The following is a 22416-nucleotide window of genomic DNA, read 5'->3' as shown; positions in this document are numbered from 1 at the left end:
GCCCTTCTGAGAAAACACCAACTAGTTATTTTGTTAATGTATAAGCACAAAAGATAGATTTAATCAGTGGCAATTGTCTACGGTACTATGGACCAGGAAAAAAAATCTACCCCAAATGCACACAGTATTTTACTGTATTTTTGAATGTTTATATTCATTAGGCAAGTAATGGATCATTTTTCTAATGCCAGACATCTTTAACTATAAGCAAGCATCACTGAACTATCTCCAAATAAGTATGCATTAAGGGCAGCCCCCCAAAGCACCTTCATTCTCATTTGCCCAACATTAGCTTCAAAAGAGTGACTTATTTTCTTATTTCCACAGGGTGCCAATTTCTGAACACAGAATATATCTGGTACACTAGAGAATGTAGTTGATTTCCATGAATTGTGTTAAATAAGGAGTGGGGGAAAAATGATGGAGGAAAATATTACTTAAATTATATTCATCCAAAAAGGCAAATGCAAATAATCTAAAGTAACTGGATGGAAAACCATCATCCTTCATTTCTGGCAACAAAATCATGAGCAATACTTTTAATCAGTAAGAGAAACTAGCAGTGCTAGCCATACCAATCCTTTACATATTTCTAAATGTTAGTCTAGTAAACTCTGGATACCAATACAGAAACTTTATACTGTAATAGTTTCTCTTTCACGTATCCAAGGTTTTCCTAAAGACAAGGTAGCAAATTGGGAATATATTGAGTAGGACTTTTAGATTCAGTTACCTTTTCAATTCTTGACATATCTTTGAAACTAGATGTAGACTAAGGATTATGGCTAAATGAACTGGAGGAGAAATAAAGTATGCATGTGTTATTTCCTTTTGAGTGTCTCCTGTTGTCACTAGAAATACTTAAATCACCTGCCATTTCATTGAGGAAACATATGCAAAAGAGGTTGAGGAAAAAGAGGAAAGGTTCATAACATTCTATTAGGAATGATGAAACTTCCCCCGAAGGAATTTATAAGGTATGAATTATGCAGAATTGATGAAATAAGCTGTGGGCGTGTAATGGCCAGCATGTGCTAGTTATTCAAGGGGAAAATATTGCGCCCAGAAAATGAAAGCTGACAAAATTGTGTGATCCTTTGGAAAATTAAGCATCAAAGTTTGTTCTTCTGATGCTCCTTTTTGTGAAGGTCTAGGTAGATCCCAAAGGGACAAGAACAACAGATCTCTCACTGTCTGGGGGAAATGCATGCAGGACTTTTCTTTCTTTAGCTGGAGAATAAAACACAGATCTTCTATGTGCTTTGAGACTACGTTGGCACTTAAACTGGTTCCAACGCTTAGACACAACCCCTGTGAATACCTGCCAACCATCTCCACTACTGCAGGAAATGTATTTGGCAATCAGATCACTTCACATCCCAAATTATATCCCTAATGGACAGAGGCAGTGGAGACATTTGTCTTACTGACAGTCCTTGGCTATAAAAATAATGGCGAGAGACGCTTATTAGAAACTGTAAAGGTGCATTATCAGTAAGTGCCAGAATGCATTCATGGTTTCTAATGTTTGCAGTTCATCTCAGAAGGTGATGGTTTCGTTGTACATTACTTTACTTCTGGAAGCATTAGAGACACCAGTTTAGCAGCCTTCTAGAAAACATCATTGTCATCCTTAGTGACCAGATATGTCCTCAGTGGCATTTCCTCAATACATTCACAGGAATTCAAAAAGACAGGCTATTTCAGATAAAAGCAAATTTATTTGCTTATTATTTTTTAATTTATTGTTTGTTCATTCATTATTTAAAAATTAAAAAGCTGCCCAACTCACTCCCGCTGACTCCAGATGGCTTACAGTAATAAAGCCACAACACAAAAGACCAGAAACCGCCACCCTCCCTGGCAACAACAGTGAATCCAACCACTTGTTGGGCTCTATATCACCCTGGGGCCTCCAGGCCCATTGGAAAAACCAGGCAGTGAGACTCGAAAACTCAGTGCCCTCGTAAGCATACCCATGTGCTCTGAATCCATTGGCAATGTCCATTTTGCTCTCCGAATTCATGGAGACATAATCTCCCCGCCCCCCATGGATTTTCTCATGTATTTTACCTGGAAATGTAGATGAGGCAGGCTCAAAAAGTTATTACACATCTAAGCAAACTCATGCACTCCAGATCCATTGGCATTGTCCATTTTGCTCTCTGAATTCATGGAGACATAATCTCCCCGCCCCCCCCCCCCATGGATTTTCTGATGTATTGTACCTGGAAATGTAGAAGAGGCAGGCTCGAAAAGTCACTACACTCCTAAGCATACTCATGCGCTCCAGATCCATTGGCATTGTCCATTTTGCTCTCCGAATTTGTGGAGACCTAACTTTAACCCTAAGTGGATTTATTCCCCAAATTGTTGTTGTTAGCTGCGAAGTCATGTCCAACCCATCGTGACCCTATGGACAATGTTCCTCCAGGCCTTCCTGTCTTCTACCATCTTCTGGAGTCCATTTAAGCTCACGCCTACTGCTTCAGTGACTCCATCCAGCCACCTCATTCTCTGTCGTCCCCTTCTTCTATTGCCCTCAATCTTTCCCAGCATTAGGCTCTTCTCCAGTGAGTCATTCCTTCTCATTAGGTGGCCAAAATATTTGAGTTTTAGCTTCAGGATCTGGCCTTCTAAAGAGCAGTCAGGGTTGATCTCCTCTAGGACTAACTGGTTTGATCGCCTTGCAGTCCAAGGGACTTGCAGGAGTCTTCTCCAGCACCACAGTTCAAAGGCCTCAATTCTTTGGCGCTCAGCCTTTTTTATGGTCCAACTTTCACTGCCATATATTGCAACTGGGAAGACCATAGCCTTGACTATACACACTTTTGTTGACAGGGTGATATCTCTACTTTTTAGTGTGCTGTCTAGATTTGCCATGGCTTTCCTCCCAAGGAGCAAGCGTCTTTTAATTTCTTGGCTACAGTCCCCATCTGCAGTGATCTTGGAGCCCAGGAAAATAAAATCTGTCACTGCCTCCATTTCTTCCCCATCTATTTGCCAGGAATTGAGAGGGCCGGATGCCATGATCTTGGTTTTCTTAATGTTAAGTTTCAAGCTAACTTTTGCACTCTCCTTCTTCACCCGCAACAAGAGGCACTTTAGTTCTTCTTCACTTTCTGCCATTAGAGTGGTATCATCTGCGTATCTTAGGTTGTTGATATTTCTTCCGGCAATCTTAATTCCAACTTTTGATTCATCTAGCCCTGCCTTTCTCATGATGTGCTCTGCATATAGGTTAAATAGGCAGGGTGACAGTATACAGCCTTGCCGGACTCCTTTCCCAATTTTGAACCAATCAGTGGTTCCGTGTCCAGTTTTCACTGTTGCTTCTTGGCCCACATATAGGTTTCTCAAGAGACAAATAAGGTGGTCTGGTACGCCCATCTCTTTAAGAACTTGCCACAGTTTGTTATGATCCACACAATCAAAGGCTTTAGCATAGTCAATGAAGCAGAAGTAGATGTTTTTCTGGAACTCTCTAGCTTTCTCCATGATCCAGCGTATGTTGGCAATTTGATCTCTAGTTCCTCTGCCTCTTCGAAATCCTGCCTGTACTTCTGGTAGTTCTCGATCCACATACTGCTGGAGTCTAGCTTGTAAGATTTTAAGCATAGCTTTACTAGCATGAGAAATGAGTGCAATGGTGCGATAGTTTGAACATTCTTTGGGACTGCCTTTCTTTGGAATTGGAATGTAAACTGATCTTTTCCAATCCTGTGGCCACTGTTGAGTTTTCCAAATTTGCTGGAAAATTGAGTGTAGCATTTTTACTGCATCATCTTTTAAGATTTTGAATAGCTCAGCTGGAATACTGTCACCTCCACTAGCTTTATTGTTGCTCAGCTTTTCTAAGGCCCACTTCACTTCACATTCTAGGATGTCTGGCTCGAGGTCAGTGACCACCTCATTGTGATTATCAGGGACGTTAAGCTCATTCTTGTGTAGTTCTTCTGTGTAATTTTGCCACCTCTTCTTAATCTCTTCTGCCTCTGTTAGGTCCCATGCCCATTTTTCCATGAAACGTTCCCTTCATCTCTCCAATTTTCTTGAAAAGATCTCTGGTCCTCCCTATTCTATTGTTTCTATTTCTTTGCACTGTTCATTTAAGAAGGCATTCTTATCTTTTCTAGCTATTCTTTGGAATTCTGCATTCAATTGGGCGTAACTTTCTTTTTCTCCCTTGCCTTTCGCTTCCCTCCTTTCCTCAGCTATTTGCAAAGCTTCCTTAGACAGCCATTTTGCTTTCTTGCATTTCTTTTTCTTTGGGATGGTTTTGGTTGCTACCCTGTTCTACAATGTTGCGAACGTCTGTCCATAGTTCTTCAGGCACTCTGTTCATCAGCTCTAATTCCTTAAATCTATTTGTCACCTCTACTGTATATTCAACAGGGATATGATTTAATTCATACCTGAGTGGCCTAGTGCTTTTCCCTACTTTCTTCAGTTTAAGCCTAAACTTTGCAATGAGAAGCTCATGGTCTGAGCCACAGTTAGCTCCTGGTCTTGTTTTTACTGACTGTATAGAGCTTCTCCATCTTTGGCTGCAGAGCATATAGTCAATCTGATTTCTGTGTTGACCATCTGGTGATGTCCATGTGTAGAGCCGTCTCTTGGGTTGTTGGAAAAGAGTGTTTGCTATGACCTTCGTATTCTCTTGACAAAATTCTATCAGCCTGTGCCCTGCTTCATTTTATTTATTTATTTATTTATTTATTTATTTATTTATTTATTTATTTATTATTTAAACTTGTATACCACCCTATTCCCGTAGGACTCAGGGCGGTTTACAGGGAAAAATTAAAAATACATACATACAAAGTTAAAATCGATTAAAACTAAAATTAAATTAAGTCCCTGAATTTAAACTGAAACCCCATTAATAAATAATTAAAACCCCTCAGTCTGGGCCAGACAGCTCAAAAAGCCAAGTTTTCAAATCCCTGCGAAATGAGCGAAGGTCGGGGGCAGTCCTAAGCTCCATGGGAAGATGGTTCCAAAGGGCCGGCGCGCCCACAGAGAACGCCCTTCCCCTGGGGATAACCCGCCGGCATTCCTTGACCGGCGGTACCCTAAGAAGGCACTCCCTGTGGGAGCGCATGGGACAATGGGAAGTTGATTTTGTACTCCAAGGCCAAACTTGCCTGTTATTCCAGTTATCTTTTGGCTTCCTACTTTAGCATTCTAATCCCCCATGATGATAAGGACATCATTTTTTGGTGTTAGTTCTATAAGGTGCTGTAGGGCTTCATAGAACTGGTCAATTTCATCCTCTTCAGCACTGGTGGTTGGGGCATAGACTTGGACTACTGTGATATTGAATGGTTTGCCTTGGATTCGAACTGAGATCATTCTGTCATTTTGAGGATTGTATCCAAGTATTGCTTTTCCTACTCGTTTATTGACTATGAAGGCTACTCCATTTCTTCTGAGGGATTCTTGCCCGCAGTAGTATACCTGATGGTCATCTGAATTAAATTCACCCATTCCTGTCCATTTTACTTCGCTGATACCTAAGATGTCGATGTTCAGTCTTGTCATCTCTTGTTTCACCATGTCCAGCTTTCCTTGATTCATGGATCTTACATTCCAGGTTCCTATGGAGAAAAAAATCTTTACAGCATCGGACTTTCCTTTCACCACCAGACACATCCACAGCTGAGCATCCTTTTGGCTTTGGCCCAGTTGCTTCATTCTTTCTGGCGCTACTAGTACTAGCCCTCTGCTCTTCCCCAGTAGCATATTGGACGCCTTCCGACCTGAGGGGCTCATCTTCCAGCATCATATTGTTTTGCCTTTTGGTACTGTCCATAGGGTTTTCATGGCAAAGATACTGGAGTGGGTTGCCATTTCCTTCTCCAGTGGATCACGTTTTGTCAGAACTCTCTTCTATGACCTTTCCGTCTTGGGTGGCCCTGCATGGCATAGCTCATAGCTTCATTGAATTACGCAAGCCCCTTCACCACAACAAGGCAGTAATCCATGAAGGGGTATTCCCCAATAGGATTTTCCAAAGTATTGTAGCAGAAAACATAGATAAAACAGGCTAGAAAAGTCTATTTTCTATTTTCGTTAAACTTCAGACTGGTATTTTCTAATCTACCACAAATTGTTTTGAATTTTATTTCTGTATTTGTTTGTTTTTAACCATTTAGTCCTGTCCAACTTTGTTGACTTTATAGGCAAGTGTTTTCCATGCTACCTTGTCCAGCACAGCTTCTTTTAATTGTTTTATTTTAGGCAATTAACAAAGGTAAAGGTTCACCCGCACATGCGTGCTAGTCGTTTCCAACTCTAGGGGCCGGTGCTCATCTCTGTTTCAAAGCCGAAGAGCCAGCGCTTGTCCGAGGATGTCCCCGTGGTTATGTGGCCAGTATGACTAGACGCCAAAGGCGCATGGAACGCTGTTACCTTCCCACTGTAGTGGTCCCTATTTTTCTACTTGCATTTTTACATGCTTTCGAACTGCTAGGTTGGCAGAAGCTGGGACGAGTAACAGGCGCTCAACTATGTTATGCGGCACTCGGGATTCGACCCACCAAACTGCCGACCTTCTGATTGAAAAGCTCAGCATCCTAACCCACTGAGCCACCGCATCCCTTCTTTAGGCAATTAGCTATCCCTATTTATGTCATCTCAAATCTGGTCAGCATTCCTTTCAGCTCTTAATCCAAGTTGCTACAAAATGTTGAAATGTTGTGATGCTTCACCTATTCTTAGCTCCAATTTTTTTTATTAAAAAGTTTTATAATATATTTTATCTTTAGCAAACCAAAAAAAGAAAAAAAAAACCCTCCCAACTCCCTCCCCCCCACCCTCTTCCCCCTCCCCAACCCCTCCCTCCCTTCCCCCCCCCCCCCGGCTTCCCAGAGCAAAATACAGGGTATAAAAATACAATCATAATCTAACTTACGCAAACAATCCTAAACTATTTAAACTACCAAACTTTAACTCATATAAGAAAACTTCAGACATATATATATATATATCATATCAATAATTATACAAATACAAAATAATACTTTCCAATCTAATACCAATACACAGGGTGTAAAAATACAAACAAACAATCATAATCTAACTTACGCAAACAATCCTAAGCTATTCAAACTATCAAACTTTAACTCATATAGGTAAATTCCAAACATACATATATATATCATATCAATGATTATTCAAATACAAAATAATACCTTAAATTCATATTATCCTAATATATTATACAAATTAAAATACCATAGATTACTTCCAAACTTAATTTTTTTATATAATCACATCATTCTTATATTCTTATATTCTTATATTCTATTACCTACTCCAATATTGCCCATAAAAGTATTACAAATTAATTTCAATCACACATAAAACAATTTATATCAGTTTTATAAAACTATTCTTCTATCCAACTAGACTTTAACATACTAAAACCAAATTAATACAACCTTTCCTTCTCCTAATATATTATACAACTTAAAATACCATACACTACCTTCCAGGCTTAAAACTTTCCATCGAAATAACAAAGCATAACCTACAGAATATCAATAAACACTACTACAAATCTTCCCAATTAAATTTTCATAATCATCTTCAAACTAAAGCAACACAAAATATTATATAATTATTTTATAAGGGTGAAAAATGAATCCCCACATACTTAATCCTTCTAGCATCCTTATTACATTATTATCTCTTGCAATTATGCAACTAAATCCTCAGGTTTGCTTCATTCTTCCAGAAGCAGCACACCTCTTCCAATTTCTGGCCTTCTCCCGTGGTGATGAAATTTGACCCACTCCTGTAACTTTCATATCTGTCTGCGTTAGCCCTTCAACATCTTGTGGATTCTCTCTGGAACGTTGAGGCTCTCTGTCACCTTTTTTCTTTGTAGACTCCAAAGACGATATGGGGACTGCTTTTAAAACATTACTGTAAAAGTCACGTGCCTGAACCACCGTGGTAAGACAATGCCTTGTACCTTCATAAGTCACCACCATACCCTCTGGTATTTGCCATCTAAACTTAATATCACGTCGTCTCAATTCTTGTGTCAAAAAAGCAAATTCCTTCCTTATTCTTAAAATTCTTGCAGGAATCTCTTTTAAAATCAAAACTTTTTGCTCATCCATTACAAAATCAATATTATAGGAGGCCTGGATAACTTCATTTCTAATCTTTCTCTTTGTGAAATAAACCACCACATCTCTGGGTAATTTCCTTTGTCTTGCAATCCACGAATTAACACGGAAGGTTTTATCTATATCTTCCATTATTTCATCTGCTGGTCGCTCCAACACCCCTTCCAAAACCTCAGAAACCATTTTCGTCAAATTTTCCTTAGGATTTTCTTTTAGGCCTCTGATTCTCAAAGCAAGCTCCATCTGAAAATACTGTGTTGAAATCAAATCATAATCCATTTTCGCTATCATATTTTCAGTTTCTGTCATTTTGGCTTCCATTCTAGTATCATTTTGAACAAGATCTTCCACTTTTTCCTCCAAAATCTCAATGCTTTTAGCCATATTTAACATTGCAGATGTGATGTCTGCTCTCATTTCTGCTAATTTCTCTGTAAACTTCTCCTCCAACTTTTTCTCCATTATCTCAACAAATTGTTGCATTTGCTTTTCCATAGTTTCTTGGAGCAAACTCTGCAAATCATTTACTGTAAAAGCTGATACAGATTCAGATGCAGAGGACAATAAAGTTTTCACCGAAGACTGCTGCCTCAGGGCAGGAACTTTAGAAGATATAGTCGCCATTTTCACCCTCTATTGTTAACTACTCACTTTCACATGCAGATTCAGCAAAGTCCATTGAGTTAAAGATCAAAACATCATCTTCACCAAAATCTCCTGCATCGCTCTGCCTGCGTCCTCGTTCTCATAAGCTCTTCCTTGCTAGCAGGGATGGTTGCGAACACCCTGTTCTGCTCCAAAAAACCCGGAGCAGAGACGCCTCGCAGTCCGGAGCATGCACAGGCTTCGGGGGGGCTCAATCCTTCCGCCACCAAAACTCTAAGTTCTGGCGGCCCCGGAGAGCTCTACCCCTACCTGGACGCTCACCCCCTCCTCTTCTCCTGAGGTGGGGGCTTCCGAGCGGCCGAACAGCTGATCGACGCTGTTTTCGGCGGCTCTACGGAGCTGCGAGGCTGACAGCCAAGAAATGGCTGCCTCCGGCGTCGCCTTGCCATCCGGAAGCCTCTCTCAGCTCCAATTATTGATCAGAGTTATCCTGTAGTAAGATGGTGGCCAATAAATTTAATTAATATATTATGATTTTTCTGGTCTAGTTTTTAAGCTGGCTATCTAACCAGTTCATTGCCACAACATCCAGTTCATATCTTAATTAACTTAGTAAACAGACTCTAATGACATACCTTGCTGATTTCTTGCTGAAGTCAGGATTTATTAATGTTCTGGAGATTTAGAGACTGTTTCTTCTGCGAGACCATGGAAAAGAATGTCTTGTATGCCTCTAGTTTTTCATTATTATTGTCTTCCACTGGGTTTGTTCCTCTGAGTATTTTCCTTGTGGAGACAGACTTCTTCTGTCAGACCCCGTTGACTCCTTTGTTGGTTTAATAAAGCTTATACCTCCCTTATGTGCTAAACTATGACTGTTACATCCTTTTTCTTTTTTAACCAAACATCAGTACAAACTCAGATCTGCTAGAAAGATGTATCAGATGGATATCAAACAGGGACCAAACATACCATAATCACAGAAAGCCTGTCCAATCCATTCCTCAGGTTCACAGGCTAGTTAAGCACATTCTGTCAACTTAGACAGTATACCAAACGTGTTGGTCCTATGAGCTTGCTCCATGGAAACTGCCATTTCTAATAAGGCCATTTAAAGGATTCCCTTTAAGTTTGATTTATAACTTTTGGGAGTTGGCTTTCTAATGTGATGCTAATGATCATAATTTTTCATAGACACAGGTGCATTGTTCTATTTTCCCTTTGAAATATGCAACATTACTCAGAGTGCAGAGAAAGAGTTTGAAAAAATACTAAGCCAAAGAAAGTAAAAGTCTGAGATAAGAAAAAGAGAATAACAATAAGTCAAACTAGTTTAAATGAACATTCTTACTAAATTTTTCATTTATGTAGTTGATTTTCAGTTTCAGTTTCATTCATTTTATGTAACCGACACATATCAGTGAACTTCTTTGATACAGATTATTCATTTTCGGGGGCAGAATACTTCTTTGGAAAACATTTATTCCTTAAAGCAGATCATATATAACTACTCTACATTTCTACCCACATTTAGATGTATTAAAATTGTTCCATTCATTTTATCCCATTTTTAATTAATATTTTACCAACATATGCTAATTTTTCTCTTTCTCTAGTTTTTTTTAACCATTTAGATATATTTCTGCAAATCATTTAAATTCTCAGTAACACGGTGTCATGTGCATATACATTGAGATCTCCAAACAGCAGGCTTCTAATGTCACCACAATAATTTTGTATTCATTTTTCTACAAATACGTTAAACAACCAAGGGGATAACATAAATATTTGCCTTATTTCGTGCTCATTCTAAACCATTTAAAAATAAATATAAAAACATAACACAGGGGTGTCAAACTCGCAACGTCACATGATGTGTCGCGATGTATCGTGACTTTTTTTTCTATTGCTGGCAATGGGATGGGCGCAGTTTCAGCATGACACCCCTGACATAACATAAGATAGTATAATATGGCATAATAAATATAAATGTATGGGTGTGTATAATAGTATATAAGAGTATTCCATTGGTTTTCACATGCTTTACTTCTTCTATAGACAGCTAGTATCACATTCAGCAACCTATTTTCAACTTCATATTCATATAAAATATTACATTATTTAAATATTTTTATTTAAATTAACTTTATTGTGTTCTTTATGCAATAAGGTTTCTTTCCACTATTCGCACATTTCTCAGTCACCTGCTAGAGGGCAAAACCGCTCTCATGTTATTACAAACATTCCTTTTATATTGTCCACAAATGCATTAAACAACAACATGAGGGCAACAAACAGCTTGTCTGACTCCTTGTTCAACCTTGAACAATATACTTGGCATTTCATTGTTCTATGCATACTTTACTCACATTGTATATTGCTCTTGTTATATTCGACAAACCAGCCAACATATTTGTGCAAAATATTCCATTATTCCACTCTATTCACTTAGTGGTATGTGTTCCCTAAATTAATGCACACAAACAGCCTTTGTTGTTGTTATTGTTGTTTTTAGATATTACCGTAAGTTTTTGGGGACACAGGAGTAAAAGGAAAAAAAATGTTGCTGTGTGCCTGGTTTCCAACCTTAGGCCTTACGCAGTGTCCTAAGTAGCCAGGATGAGGGACTGAGGTCACAGTGGGGCTTTCAGTGCTATATAGAAGTCCTTACTCCAGTAAGTAGGCTGAACCTGGACAAAGAAGCATTTGATGTAAAATAAAATAATATAAATTAGTAAATAAATCAGTAAAATAAAATAAAAATTAAAAAAGACATTCCTATTGTTGATCCCCCTTATTGCTCTTTCCAACTTAAATTGTCAAGTGGGGGCACCTTTTGGATTTTGGGATTGAATTCCACATATTTGGGGAGGTTGCATGCAGTTTTTATTATTATTGTTGTTGTTGTTGTTGTTATTTCTTTTAATTCAATTCACAGTCTGGAACTGGTAAAAACTTAACAGTTCAAGTCCTAAGCAAGGACCTATGAGCTCTTAAGGTAGCATCTGAGATGATGATGATGATGATGATGATGATGATGATGATGATGATGATTACATTTATTATGCCACTCACCTCCCTTTATAAAGTGACTTTGGGAAATTGTGTGACTCGGTTTAGGCACCTTTATGTTAAACCCAGGAGAGAAATGTAAATATATTACTTAATCAGGACCTTATTTAGGAAAGCAGAATCACTGGATTTAAAACAAAGTTGAAAAACTAAACCAGGAGCCGTAGTGGACTTTATTCTGTGGTCATCCCAGTCACTGTCAAGCCTTTACTTAAAGCTTACATGGTATCCAAGTAGTGTACTTAACTCCTCAGAATTTGTAGCTGAAACTACACACTATGGGAATGGAGTTAATGCCAAAGTTAATAGCTCCCTCTGGTCTCTTCCTCTGTCTATCCCACTTCATTTGGGACCTCAAAGGCAAAAGGATGTAAGGCCTCTTCCTGCATTGCTTCACTAGCTGCCATTTGAAGGGAAACTTTTAGAGCAAACTCATCGCAATACTACGCATTTCTGGAAAGGGACGAGAAGATATGCACAGTTCTGTGACATTTGCTTCCTGCCTGCCTCATTTTTAATCTTCAAGGTCTATTTAGTTCCAACTTATTTTCTCCCTATTCATTTGGTTTGGCAATGAATGTGATGTCTTAAGGCAAATTATTGGAGCATTTTTCTCATTATAAGTAAAGGAAAATGGCTAATTGAGATAGTCTGTTCAGTTTGGTTTAGTGGTTAAGGCACCAACCTAGAAACCAGGAGACTGAGTTCTAGTCCTGCCTTAGGCATGAAGGTCTGCAAATAATGAGGTATAAGCAAATGAAAAAATAATTGCAACCTATACTTTGCTAAAAAAAAATATGCAGCAAATTTCCAAGGACACATCCATTATAGTGTATCAGGATTATGCCATATTTATAAACATTTTTAAAGAGTTCATTGTCTCCTGATTTCACTTTCATCTTCAATTTAAAAACAATATCTCTGTATTTATGTCAAGATATTCATTTGAAAAGTAGTTTAATGCATTTTAAACATGTCTTTTAAAAATAGTTTATTTTTCATTTGAAAAGTACCGGTAATTTAATGAATTTTTTTAAACATGTCTTTTAAAAACACATATATGCAGAACATTTAAAAACTAATTGGTAATAAATTACAATTGGCACATTTTTGGCAGCCCTACTTTGTTCAGTGTATATGGAAATTCTTAAAAATCCAGTTTGAATGTAGTTGAATATAGCAAGAACTGCTGTTAGAAATAAATCCTGGACCTGAATCTATATATATTGTATATATTTCTCACTGCTAAATAAATCCCATTAAGCTAGATATTTTATTCCCTTTGAATGGAATTTGTCAGACATATGGAGTAAATAAGAAAAAAGCAATAATGAAAAGCAGAATGGGGAAATATTTGTTTAATCGTTTTATTCAATTTCTCTAACTCCCAGCTCAATCCATTTGATTCTGGGCAGCAAACTATCATAACATAATTTAAATTAAAATAGAAAAATGGGGGAATATTGCCTTATTTAATCCCCAAAGCAGGCAACCTTATGCCAAACCCATTGCTAGCAGACAACACCTTTTCATTTCACTAGTCACACATTATTAAGGTTAACAAGAAGCATAGCATTCCCTTAAAAGAAGATTCAAAATCCAGATCTCTGAAGTGTAGTTAATTTGAGAGATCTCAGATGAAGGTAGAAATCAATTCAGTTTTTAATGCTGTATTCTGTTCTTATGTTTCTTCTACAACTATAAAACTTGTGTTATAGTTTCATTTATATCCAATAGGTTGACTGTGTTTCTGATAGGGATAACTTTGTTTTCCAGCTGCTGACCTAGAGGTCATCTTGCTTTAGCTATAGATCTCTTACAAATGATAGACTGAAAGACTGTAGAACAATAAACGCAGAACTGGGATGCAGTAATAGATACACAACAGTGGGAAAGTCAGTTGAAGAAGGACATTAAATTTACTCTGAATATTAAACTAACAAAAAATAAATAGTATTAGGTATTTTATTGTTGGTATTCTACTCCAGTTCTCTTAGCTAATTGGAAGATTCATTATCCAAAAATCGTTGGAAATGTAATGATAATAGGAGTAGAAGTAGGAATAGAATAGAATAGAATAGAATAGAATAGAATAGAATAGAATAGAATAGAATAGAATAGAATAGAATAGAATAGAATAGAATAGAATAGAATAGAATAGAATAGAATAGCTTTAGGGTCAAGTGTGATTGGAGACACAAGGAATTTGTCTCTGCTGCATAAGCTCTTATTATACATACAAACAACAAAATACTGTAATCATAAGATACCAATAGGAGAAAGTAGTAGAAAAGATAAGAAGGATAACAGATTAGCTTTCATTTCATGCCAAAGTTGTAAAGCCCAACATATATACACACATACGTACTAACTGTTGAAAAGATATTATATGCTTTTTCCTTGAAAGATTATTTGATCCACTCAGGAGAAATGCTAAATTGTGGGATATCTTCTATATTTAGAATAACTTTGTGCCTTGAAAGTAAATCTGATATAGAATGTGATTCAGACTAGAAACCATTCCTTCATACTTCACTCAAAATTTATGTTTCAGTATGCATGATGTCCATATTTCAATTTTATAGCATATCTAAATTAGAACAGACTTTTTAATAGCATAAATTGAATTTAATGTGGCACATCATCTTATTCCATGATTTATACTGTGTTGACCATGGTTCTTGATCTTCATAGTCAGTTTAGAGCTTAATAGTCATTTCTAATCTTTTAAAATGAAATGGTATATTCAGCTATTCATAATTAAATAGTGGTGTAATAGAAAACTAATCTTAATATTTTGAAATTCATTATTTGTTCATTTGTGTTTATCCTTTTTCTTGTCTTTATATCTCTATTTATACCTTCTTTAAAGTGTCTAATTAAAGGGGGGGGGAAAGCCAAACATTAAGACTGCTATACAAGCCTTCCACTTGGAAAGCACATACATTTGGGTGTGATAAAGCCACACAAGAGCATAAACCTACATTTTATTTTCTTTCTTTAAAATATTTATATCCTGTATAAGTAAGAATGTTCAAGGTCTCTAACAGCAAGGTAAAACTGTTATATATGATTAAACTGCAGTAAACAAGGCAACACATTATCACGTTTCAGCATAATAGGAAAGGACCAACAGCCCTTGTACAGCAGAATCTCTAGCAAGGCATCACACCACAGGCATCCTGGAAAAGCAACATTTTACATGCATTTAGCCTGCCTATAAACAATCAGAAGGAGAAAATAAAGTAGGCAGGAACAGCCTTTGCTGAAGGACAGCTAAATTCAGCACAGGAAAGGCAAAAGGTCTCCCAAGATCAGGATTATGTGATCAAGGGCATCTTTTTTGGTGGGGGGAGGAGTCAAAAAACACAAGATGGGAATTGCAATTCCATGATCAAAGCTGCCCTCTTTTTACATGTATCCCTCTTTTAAAAAAATAAAAATAAAATCTCCCCCTCCTGCTCTATGCCTCTTTGCATAACAGAAGCAGAACAGCTTTCCCGACCTTTCTGGCTTTGTGGACTGGTGCACGGGGGAGGGGGGATGGTTCCATGCGAGTGGCAGGCAAACGGGCATGAGAATTCTATTTGCGGGAGCGGTAGGCAAGCACGCATGCATATGTAGCCCTATTTGCACGAGCAGTGGCCAATTGCACCCCACCACTCACGCAAATGGAGCACACACACTGGCCCGCTGCTTGCACAAACGGGGATGCGCATGCACTCGCCCGCCGTTTTGGGCATCTCAGTTCTGAACAGGTCACAGCCCGGTAGTGGGCCATGGCCCGGGGATTGGGGACCTTTACTTTAGGTATTTTCCTTAAATCTTTGTAACAGGAGGGTCATTTTTTTTAAAAAAGACCTAGCTTTTTGTAGGATTTACATTATAATTTTGTGTTTTCTGCTCAAAATGGAAGAAAAACACCTCTCTGATTTTTTTTTTTGATTTTTTTTTTACAGTTTACTGTAGTAAGGCTGGAAAGGGTGATCCAGAGACCATAGTTTACCTATATGTTCTTTAAATACAGGTAGTCCTTTGTTGTACAATCATTTGTTAGTAACCTTTCAAAGTTACAAAGCATTGGAAACGGTGACTGATGATCGGTTTTCACACTTACAACCTGGGTGGTATCTCCATGATCACATGATCAAAATTCGGGCACTTCACAACTAGCATGTATTTATGACAGTCCCAGAGTCACATGATCACCATTTGTAACCTTCCCAGCTGGCTTCTGACAAGCAAAGTCAATGGGGGAAGCCAGATTCGCTTAACAACTGCACAATTCACTTAACTGCAGTGATTTGGAAAATGTTGTAAAATGAGACAGACTACTCGCTTAACAACTGCCTCGCTTAGCAATGGAAATTTGGGGCTCAGTTGTAGTCTTAAGCCGAGGACTACCTCTAAACAGTTCTTTGTTTCCTTAGAGAAGCTGAACAAGCTGTTGCTTTGAATGGGACAAAATGTGAGGGGAAGGTCACTTAAAAGCAAAACTGATTTCTTAATCCATCCCCACTCCCACCAGGAAGATGGATGCAGTTACCATATGTCCTGATTTCTTTTTATTTTTTAGCCTGCGGCAAATTGATGAAAATCACCGGTCCTATTACGGTCAAGACATCTGGAACCCGGTTTGGAGCTTGGATGACAGATCCATTAGCCTCTGAGAAAAACAACAGGGTACGTGCCTTATATTCTCTCTTGCTGGGAGCCGTGGAGGAATTCTTCTAGTTGATTTATTATCTCTGAAATTCTAAATAGAATGAATGGCAGTATGAAAGTGTTTTAAATAAACAGGCAAATAAGCTTGTCTTAAACTTTAATGTCTGCTATACTTAAAGTTTATTCTGACTAGCGATGATTCCCCAAAGGCTCAAGGAAACACTAGTTACAGAGATCCATTTGACTGGAGATGAACTAGGACCATCTGCATACAAAGCATCTTTATACATCTAATCTCATTTTCCTTCCAATGCAGCTTGATTGCTAGAGAGAAATAAATCCTTTTCTGTATCTGTAAGTCTAGCAAATGGGGTGCAGTTTTCACATCCATAATCATCGTGCCAAATGAGAATGGAAATCTTGATTGAGGGGGACAGATGAGAGGAGGGGCTTCTTATTTTAACTTTGGAATGCTAAAGTAGAATTTGCAGAAAAACATTATTATTATTATTCTCAAACAATGTTATTCTCACCTTCTAATCGGAGTGGACCTGTTCAGTAGAAGAGCCAGCTGTGACCTCCTCCACGATACATAATGAATTCAGTCAGTCCACCTCTCCTTCTGTCTCCTCATTTTTCTTTTCCAGCTGACTTTTATGGACAATGTTCAGTCCCTACGACCTCATTTTCAGCAAGAAGGACTACCTTAGCATTTAACATTTTTTTACGACTGTAAACCTTAGAACTCCCTCAAATCTTTGAGGACGGATGGATTTATGGATTTGCATTTCACATTTCTGAACTGCTCATCATCCTCAAAGAGGGATTCTGGATAGTATACAATACAGCATAAAAATATGAAACAGTATGGGAAAATTAAAATATATAAAATTGTGTGTGTGTGTATGTACTGTCTGTATGTATTCATTACATATACCATATTTCTCCAAAAATAAGACCTGGTTATGTGTGTCTGTGTGTGTATGTATGTATGTGTGTATGTATGTATGTATGTATGTATATATGTGATCAGGGTGATCAGTCCAGCTAGGCACCCACCCACCCAGCACGCGGGTAGAGACGGTAAGCAGGCAAGGGCCAACAGTGTCTGGCAGCAGCCACAGCCTGCTGGCCCCTTACCCAGCGCACTGCGGGGCTGTGCAGCCCTGCAGCACAGCTGAGTTGATTACCTGTCCAAGCAGCAGGCAGAGGCAGATGTGCGGGGGGGAGGCACATAATCTGGAAATGCCATGCAGCTGCCAGAGTAACTGTAGATAAGCCGAAAAACAGTGTGACAGAGTGGGCAGGCAGCCATGGGAGGTTCGTCCTCACACTGCAGCAGGCAGAGGCATAGGGGAGGCAGGTGATCCCTATTCACCACATGGCCGCCTGCCCCGGCACAGCCACGGACAAGTCAAGAGATGGTGGGACGAAGTGGGTGGGCATCTCTCGGCTTGCCCATGGCAGTGCCAGAGCAGGCAGCTGCGTGGCATGACAAGATCGCCTGCCTCCTGCCTCTGCCTCCACCTGCTGCTGGTGCCGCCACACATTGGGATCGCCTGCCTCCCCCTCATACACAGATCTGCTTGGAGGGCCAGCCTGGTGGTTACAGCACTCAGACTTACCTGCACAGACTGTGGCCGCTGCCAGACACCGTTGGACCCTGCGCGCTCCCTGCCTCCTGTGCTGGCCATGCCCACCCCCCAGGGCTGATGACGATCTTAATTGGGGCTTTTGGGTGGGGTAGAGCTTATATGCATGCTAAAAAAATCAAGCTAGGGCTTATTTTCTGGTTGGGTCTTATTTTCAGGGAAACACGATATATATGGAAATGGAAATAGAATATATATATATATACATATAAATAAAATGGAAATGGGCTGGTCACGAAGGACTGATGGCAGGTGAATCTATCATATATATGATAGATAGATAGATAGATAGATAGATAGATAGATAGATAGATAGATAGATAGATAGATAGATAGATAGATAGATAGATAGATAGATAGATGATAGATATAGACATATTCCCAAAGCCACATTTTAGTTCTACTTCTTTTGGCATTCACCCCCAACTCCACTATGGAAGGGAGGGATTCTTCCTGTTCACACTAATAGTACTGTGCCTACCATTATTGCTACTAAATATCTAAATGGCTTGTTTTAAGGTAAGATATCTCCTCGGTGTGCTTACATAACACATAGAGAGAAATTTATAACTTTCATATTATTTAAACGAGTACAGGCTTACTGCAACATGAATAAAGAAAATGAAGTTGTAGCCTAGATGATGTTGCAGTGTTAAAATACTGAATCTTAATACATTGTTTTCTTATTTATGGAAGGGCAAATCTACACTTTTTTGCAACCATTTTGAAAAACTTTTGGTAACTGTTTGCATCCATTCTTGAGCATTTGGCTTTCTTTTGCTACTGGAAGTAAGTCAAAATATGGGTGGCAGGGAGATGAATAATACAAGTATTTAAAATAGTGTATTGATTTGACTTTCCAAAGCACATGTGTTTCTTCTCACTTTCAGGTTTGGTATATGGACAGTTACACCAACAACAAAATTGTCCGTGAATACAAATCCATAGCAGATTTTGTCAGCGGTGCAGAGTCCAGGACATACAATCTCCCTTTCAAATGGGCAGGAACTAATCATGTTGTCTACAATGGGTCTCTCTATTTCAACAAATATCAGAGCAACATCATCATCAAGTACAGTTTTGATACTGGGCAGGTGCTTGCTCAGCGTAGCCTGGAGTATGCTGGTTTTCACAACGTTTATCCCTACACCTGGGGTGGCTTCTCTGATATCGATCTGATGGCCGATGAGATAGGCTTGTGGGCTGTCTACGCAACTAATCAGAATGCAGGCAACATTGTCATCAGTCAACTGAATCAGGATACCTTAGAAGTGATGAAAACTTGGAATACCGGGTACCCCAAGCGAAGTGCTGGCGAATCTTTCATGATCTGTGGCACCTTGTACGTCACCAATTCCCACTTAACCGGAGCCAAGGTCTACTATTCATACTCGACAAAAACCTCCACGTATGAATATACAGACATACCTTTTCACAATCAATATTTCCATATATCAATGCTTGACTACAATGCCAGAGATAGAGCTCTCTATGCCTGGAATAATGGGCACCAGGTCCTATTCAACGTCACTCTTTTCCACATTATTAAAACAGAAGACGACACATAGGTGTCAATCAGGACTTTTGGCCACCCGAAAGAGTGTCGTTGTGCCGAACTCAAAAAGCATCCTGCTGGGTTTCTTTTAAATTCTTTTTCCTTTCTCAGTAAAAAATTAATGGAGGAGGATTTTTCTACAATGTAATGTATTCCAAATATGGCAAAGTCTTTCTTTTAAAACAACCTAGTTCATAATACTGGTATCTTTCTAAACAGTATACAAAGCCTGCTTTGACTTTGTCATGGAAAGTACTAAATGCTTATTTCAGTGGGAAAGACATCGTTTTAAGAAGAACAAACAAAATTAATGATCTGCCTTATATTAGAATCAGAGACTAACGGTGGTGTAAAACTGCATGAATGTCTTTTTCTACCATCATCATTTTTTAAAAAATAATACTAATTGCTCAATGTTAAAGTATATTTGAGCAACCTTCTGAGGGGAAATTGAGAAGAATTCTTCGGGGCAAGGGTGTGAATTTTTAAAGGCAGTGTTCCAAAATTAATCAGTTATGGATTGGATTACTTTAAGCGTAGAAAGAGTAAAAATCCCATTGGCTATTACACAATTTTCAGATGCGGTGCTGTACAGTCTGTTTTTAATCTCTTGCAAGCAGTTTCTCAATGATCTGTATTTATACCATTGTGTCCGCCATTGTGTACCTGTATCTCTTCACTTCTGTGAAAGTTAATTATTTTTTATAAAATATAATTGAAATTTAATCATAAACTTGATTATGGCCCATTTTTTTAATGCTATAGCTCAGGGAATTCAGTCTTCACTTTCAGAATCAAAAACTTTGATTGTGCCTTGTGCCGTAGCTAACTTGACTTATTCAAGCATATTCCCAAAGCTAACTTGACTTTAAAAACTGATTATCAGGATTTCTTGCCTGTTTCAACAACATTTGTGCCCAAGCTGGTATGAAAGTCTTTGTAAATTCTGGGCTAGCCTGGCACAATTAGTTTTATATCTAATTCAGACAGGATGTTGCTTGTCTACATCCAGTGCCACACTAAACAGCTCCTATGAGTAGTATTTCATTTTAAAATGTTACTTCATGTGTCATAAAGGGGTATTGACATGCCAGCATTTCATTCAGGATATGGCACCAATTTTCAAAAATATGGCATTAATATAGGGGTGAAGTTATTTGGTTGAACATAGCAGGATGTTTCTGGAATAGAAACTGGACGAATCCCAGCCATGAGAAAAGTGATATGTCTGGCTCCAATTTTGCATCTTGCAGCATAGGAGGAATTGTAGACTACATTAATTTGGAAAACCTCAGAGTTACACCCTAGCAAAAGCAGACTTAGAATTTGTAATTAATAGCTATTTGTCTTCTTGCCTGAATAAAAAGCTCAGAATACAAAAAGAGAGAGAAAGATTTCTGATATTGATTTTAGTTATATTCTGTCATTTTAAGATAGATCTAGATGGATTAGCCTAGGAAAAAGGTAAATACTCCTGTTCCAACTCTATGGTGCTGGAGCAATACAACAGTTATGAGCATCAAGGACACTCCTCATGACACTTTCCAAGCTTCCTGTCCCATATTATTTATTTTGAGGTGGGAGTGGATAGTTATTTTTGTTTTAAATTAAAACAAACCAACACATTCTGAGAAAACTTCTCCTTTTATCCCCAGCAAATATAATCAACATTAAGAACTTATCAGTCTCTTAAAATAAAATCAAATATCTTCTCATTCCGTATCTTCCCATAGTTTTTATACATCCATCTCTAAAACATCCTCACTCCCTATTAAACAGCAGCACCCCCAGCAGGCAAAAGGGGTTATCAGAAATGACAGCAGAATTATTACAGATTACATCTATTACACCCAATCTCCATTCGTCCTTTCCTTTAAAAAAAAATCCCCACCAGTTTCCTTTCTTGAAATAATCAAAATTCAATCCCACACAACCCCTCAAAAGAATTAAATATTACCTGAAATAAAATAAAATATTGTCATCCAGTCCTAATCAAGAAGCCATTAAACATTCCTCCAAATAATAGTCCATTATTTTAACCTTGGCCAAATAGATTAAGTTTGTATTCTTTCTTCTTTTTGCAGATAGTCTTTAAAATCCTCAAGGAAAGTTCCAGCATTTGCATTGTCCTTCCCTCTTCCGTTCTCTCAAAGTTATTTTCTTCATCTTTATCCAGCCCTCTTTGTACTTCCAACATAGCAACTCCAGCAAATCCCTCTTGTAAATTTCTATAAAGAAATCATTCAAAGCACTCGTCTGGTTTATAATCATTAGCATTTCTTTTTCCATTTTTGAGTCCTCATCTTTCATTTGTAAATCCACTATTGCCACATCCCCTTGTAAATTGTTATTTTTAATCCCATCTGTAAATCAGTTTCAGTTTTATCCAATGGGGCTTAATAGTCTGGAGTTACACCAGCCAATGCTAATAAAGGGTTAAATAGTTCAAAACTGTCCTCTTGCTGTGAGTCAAACATTCCTTTTAAAGTAGGTATCTGGTGCCCAGTAATAGCTAATCTTCAGAAGTCTTAGCAGTATATGTGTAAGCTAAACTTTTTCTTGTGGAAGAGATTCCTTTAAATCAACATCAAAATGTTACATCAGACTCCATCTGAGCCCTAATCCGGGTGAAACTTTCCAAAGCCAACAATAATCATACTCTTGCTGTATATTCCAGAAAATCCAAATCTTTAAACTCACAATTAACCTGTTCTTTTTTTAAAAA

General features: G+C 38.2%; 1 protein-coding gene across 2 annotated transcripts in view; it reads left to right on the top strand.

Annotated features, from left to right (window-relative positions):
• Positions 1-20291, top strand: part of OLFM3 (olfactomedin 3) — a 202056-nt gene extending 181765 nt beyond the window's left edge. For both annotated transcript variants that reach the window (XM_081324623.1, XM_081324622.1), the window contains exons 5-6: positions 16396-16502; positions 19027-20291. In XM_081324623.1, coding sequence (XP_081180749.1) covers positions 16396-16502; positions 19027-19704 — 785 coding nt within the window. In that variant the 3' untranslated portion in view covers positions 19705-20291. The remainder of the gene's footprint in view (positions 1-16395; positions 16503-19026) is intronic.
• Positions 20292-22416: the final 2125 nt, after the last annotated feature.

Source organism: Vipera berus (genome assembly GCF_964194415.1).
Source record: "Vipera berus genome assembly, chromosome: 3".
In the NCBI taxonomy this organism is placed as follows: domain Eukaryota; kingdom Metazoa; phylum Chordata; class Lepidosauria; order Squamata; family Viperidae; genus Vipera; species Vipera berus.
Note: the sequence above shows the minus strand (reverse complement) of the source record. Positions and strands in the feature narration are given on the sequence as shown.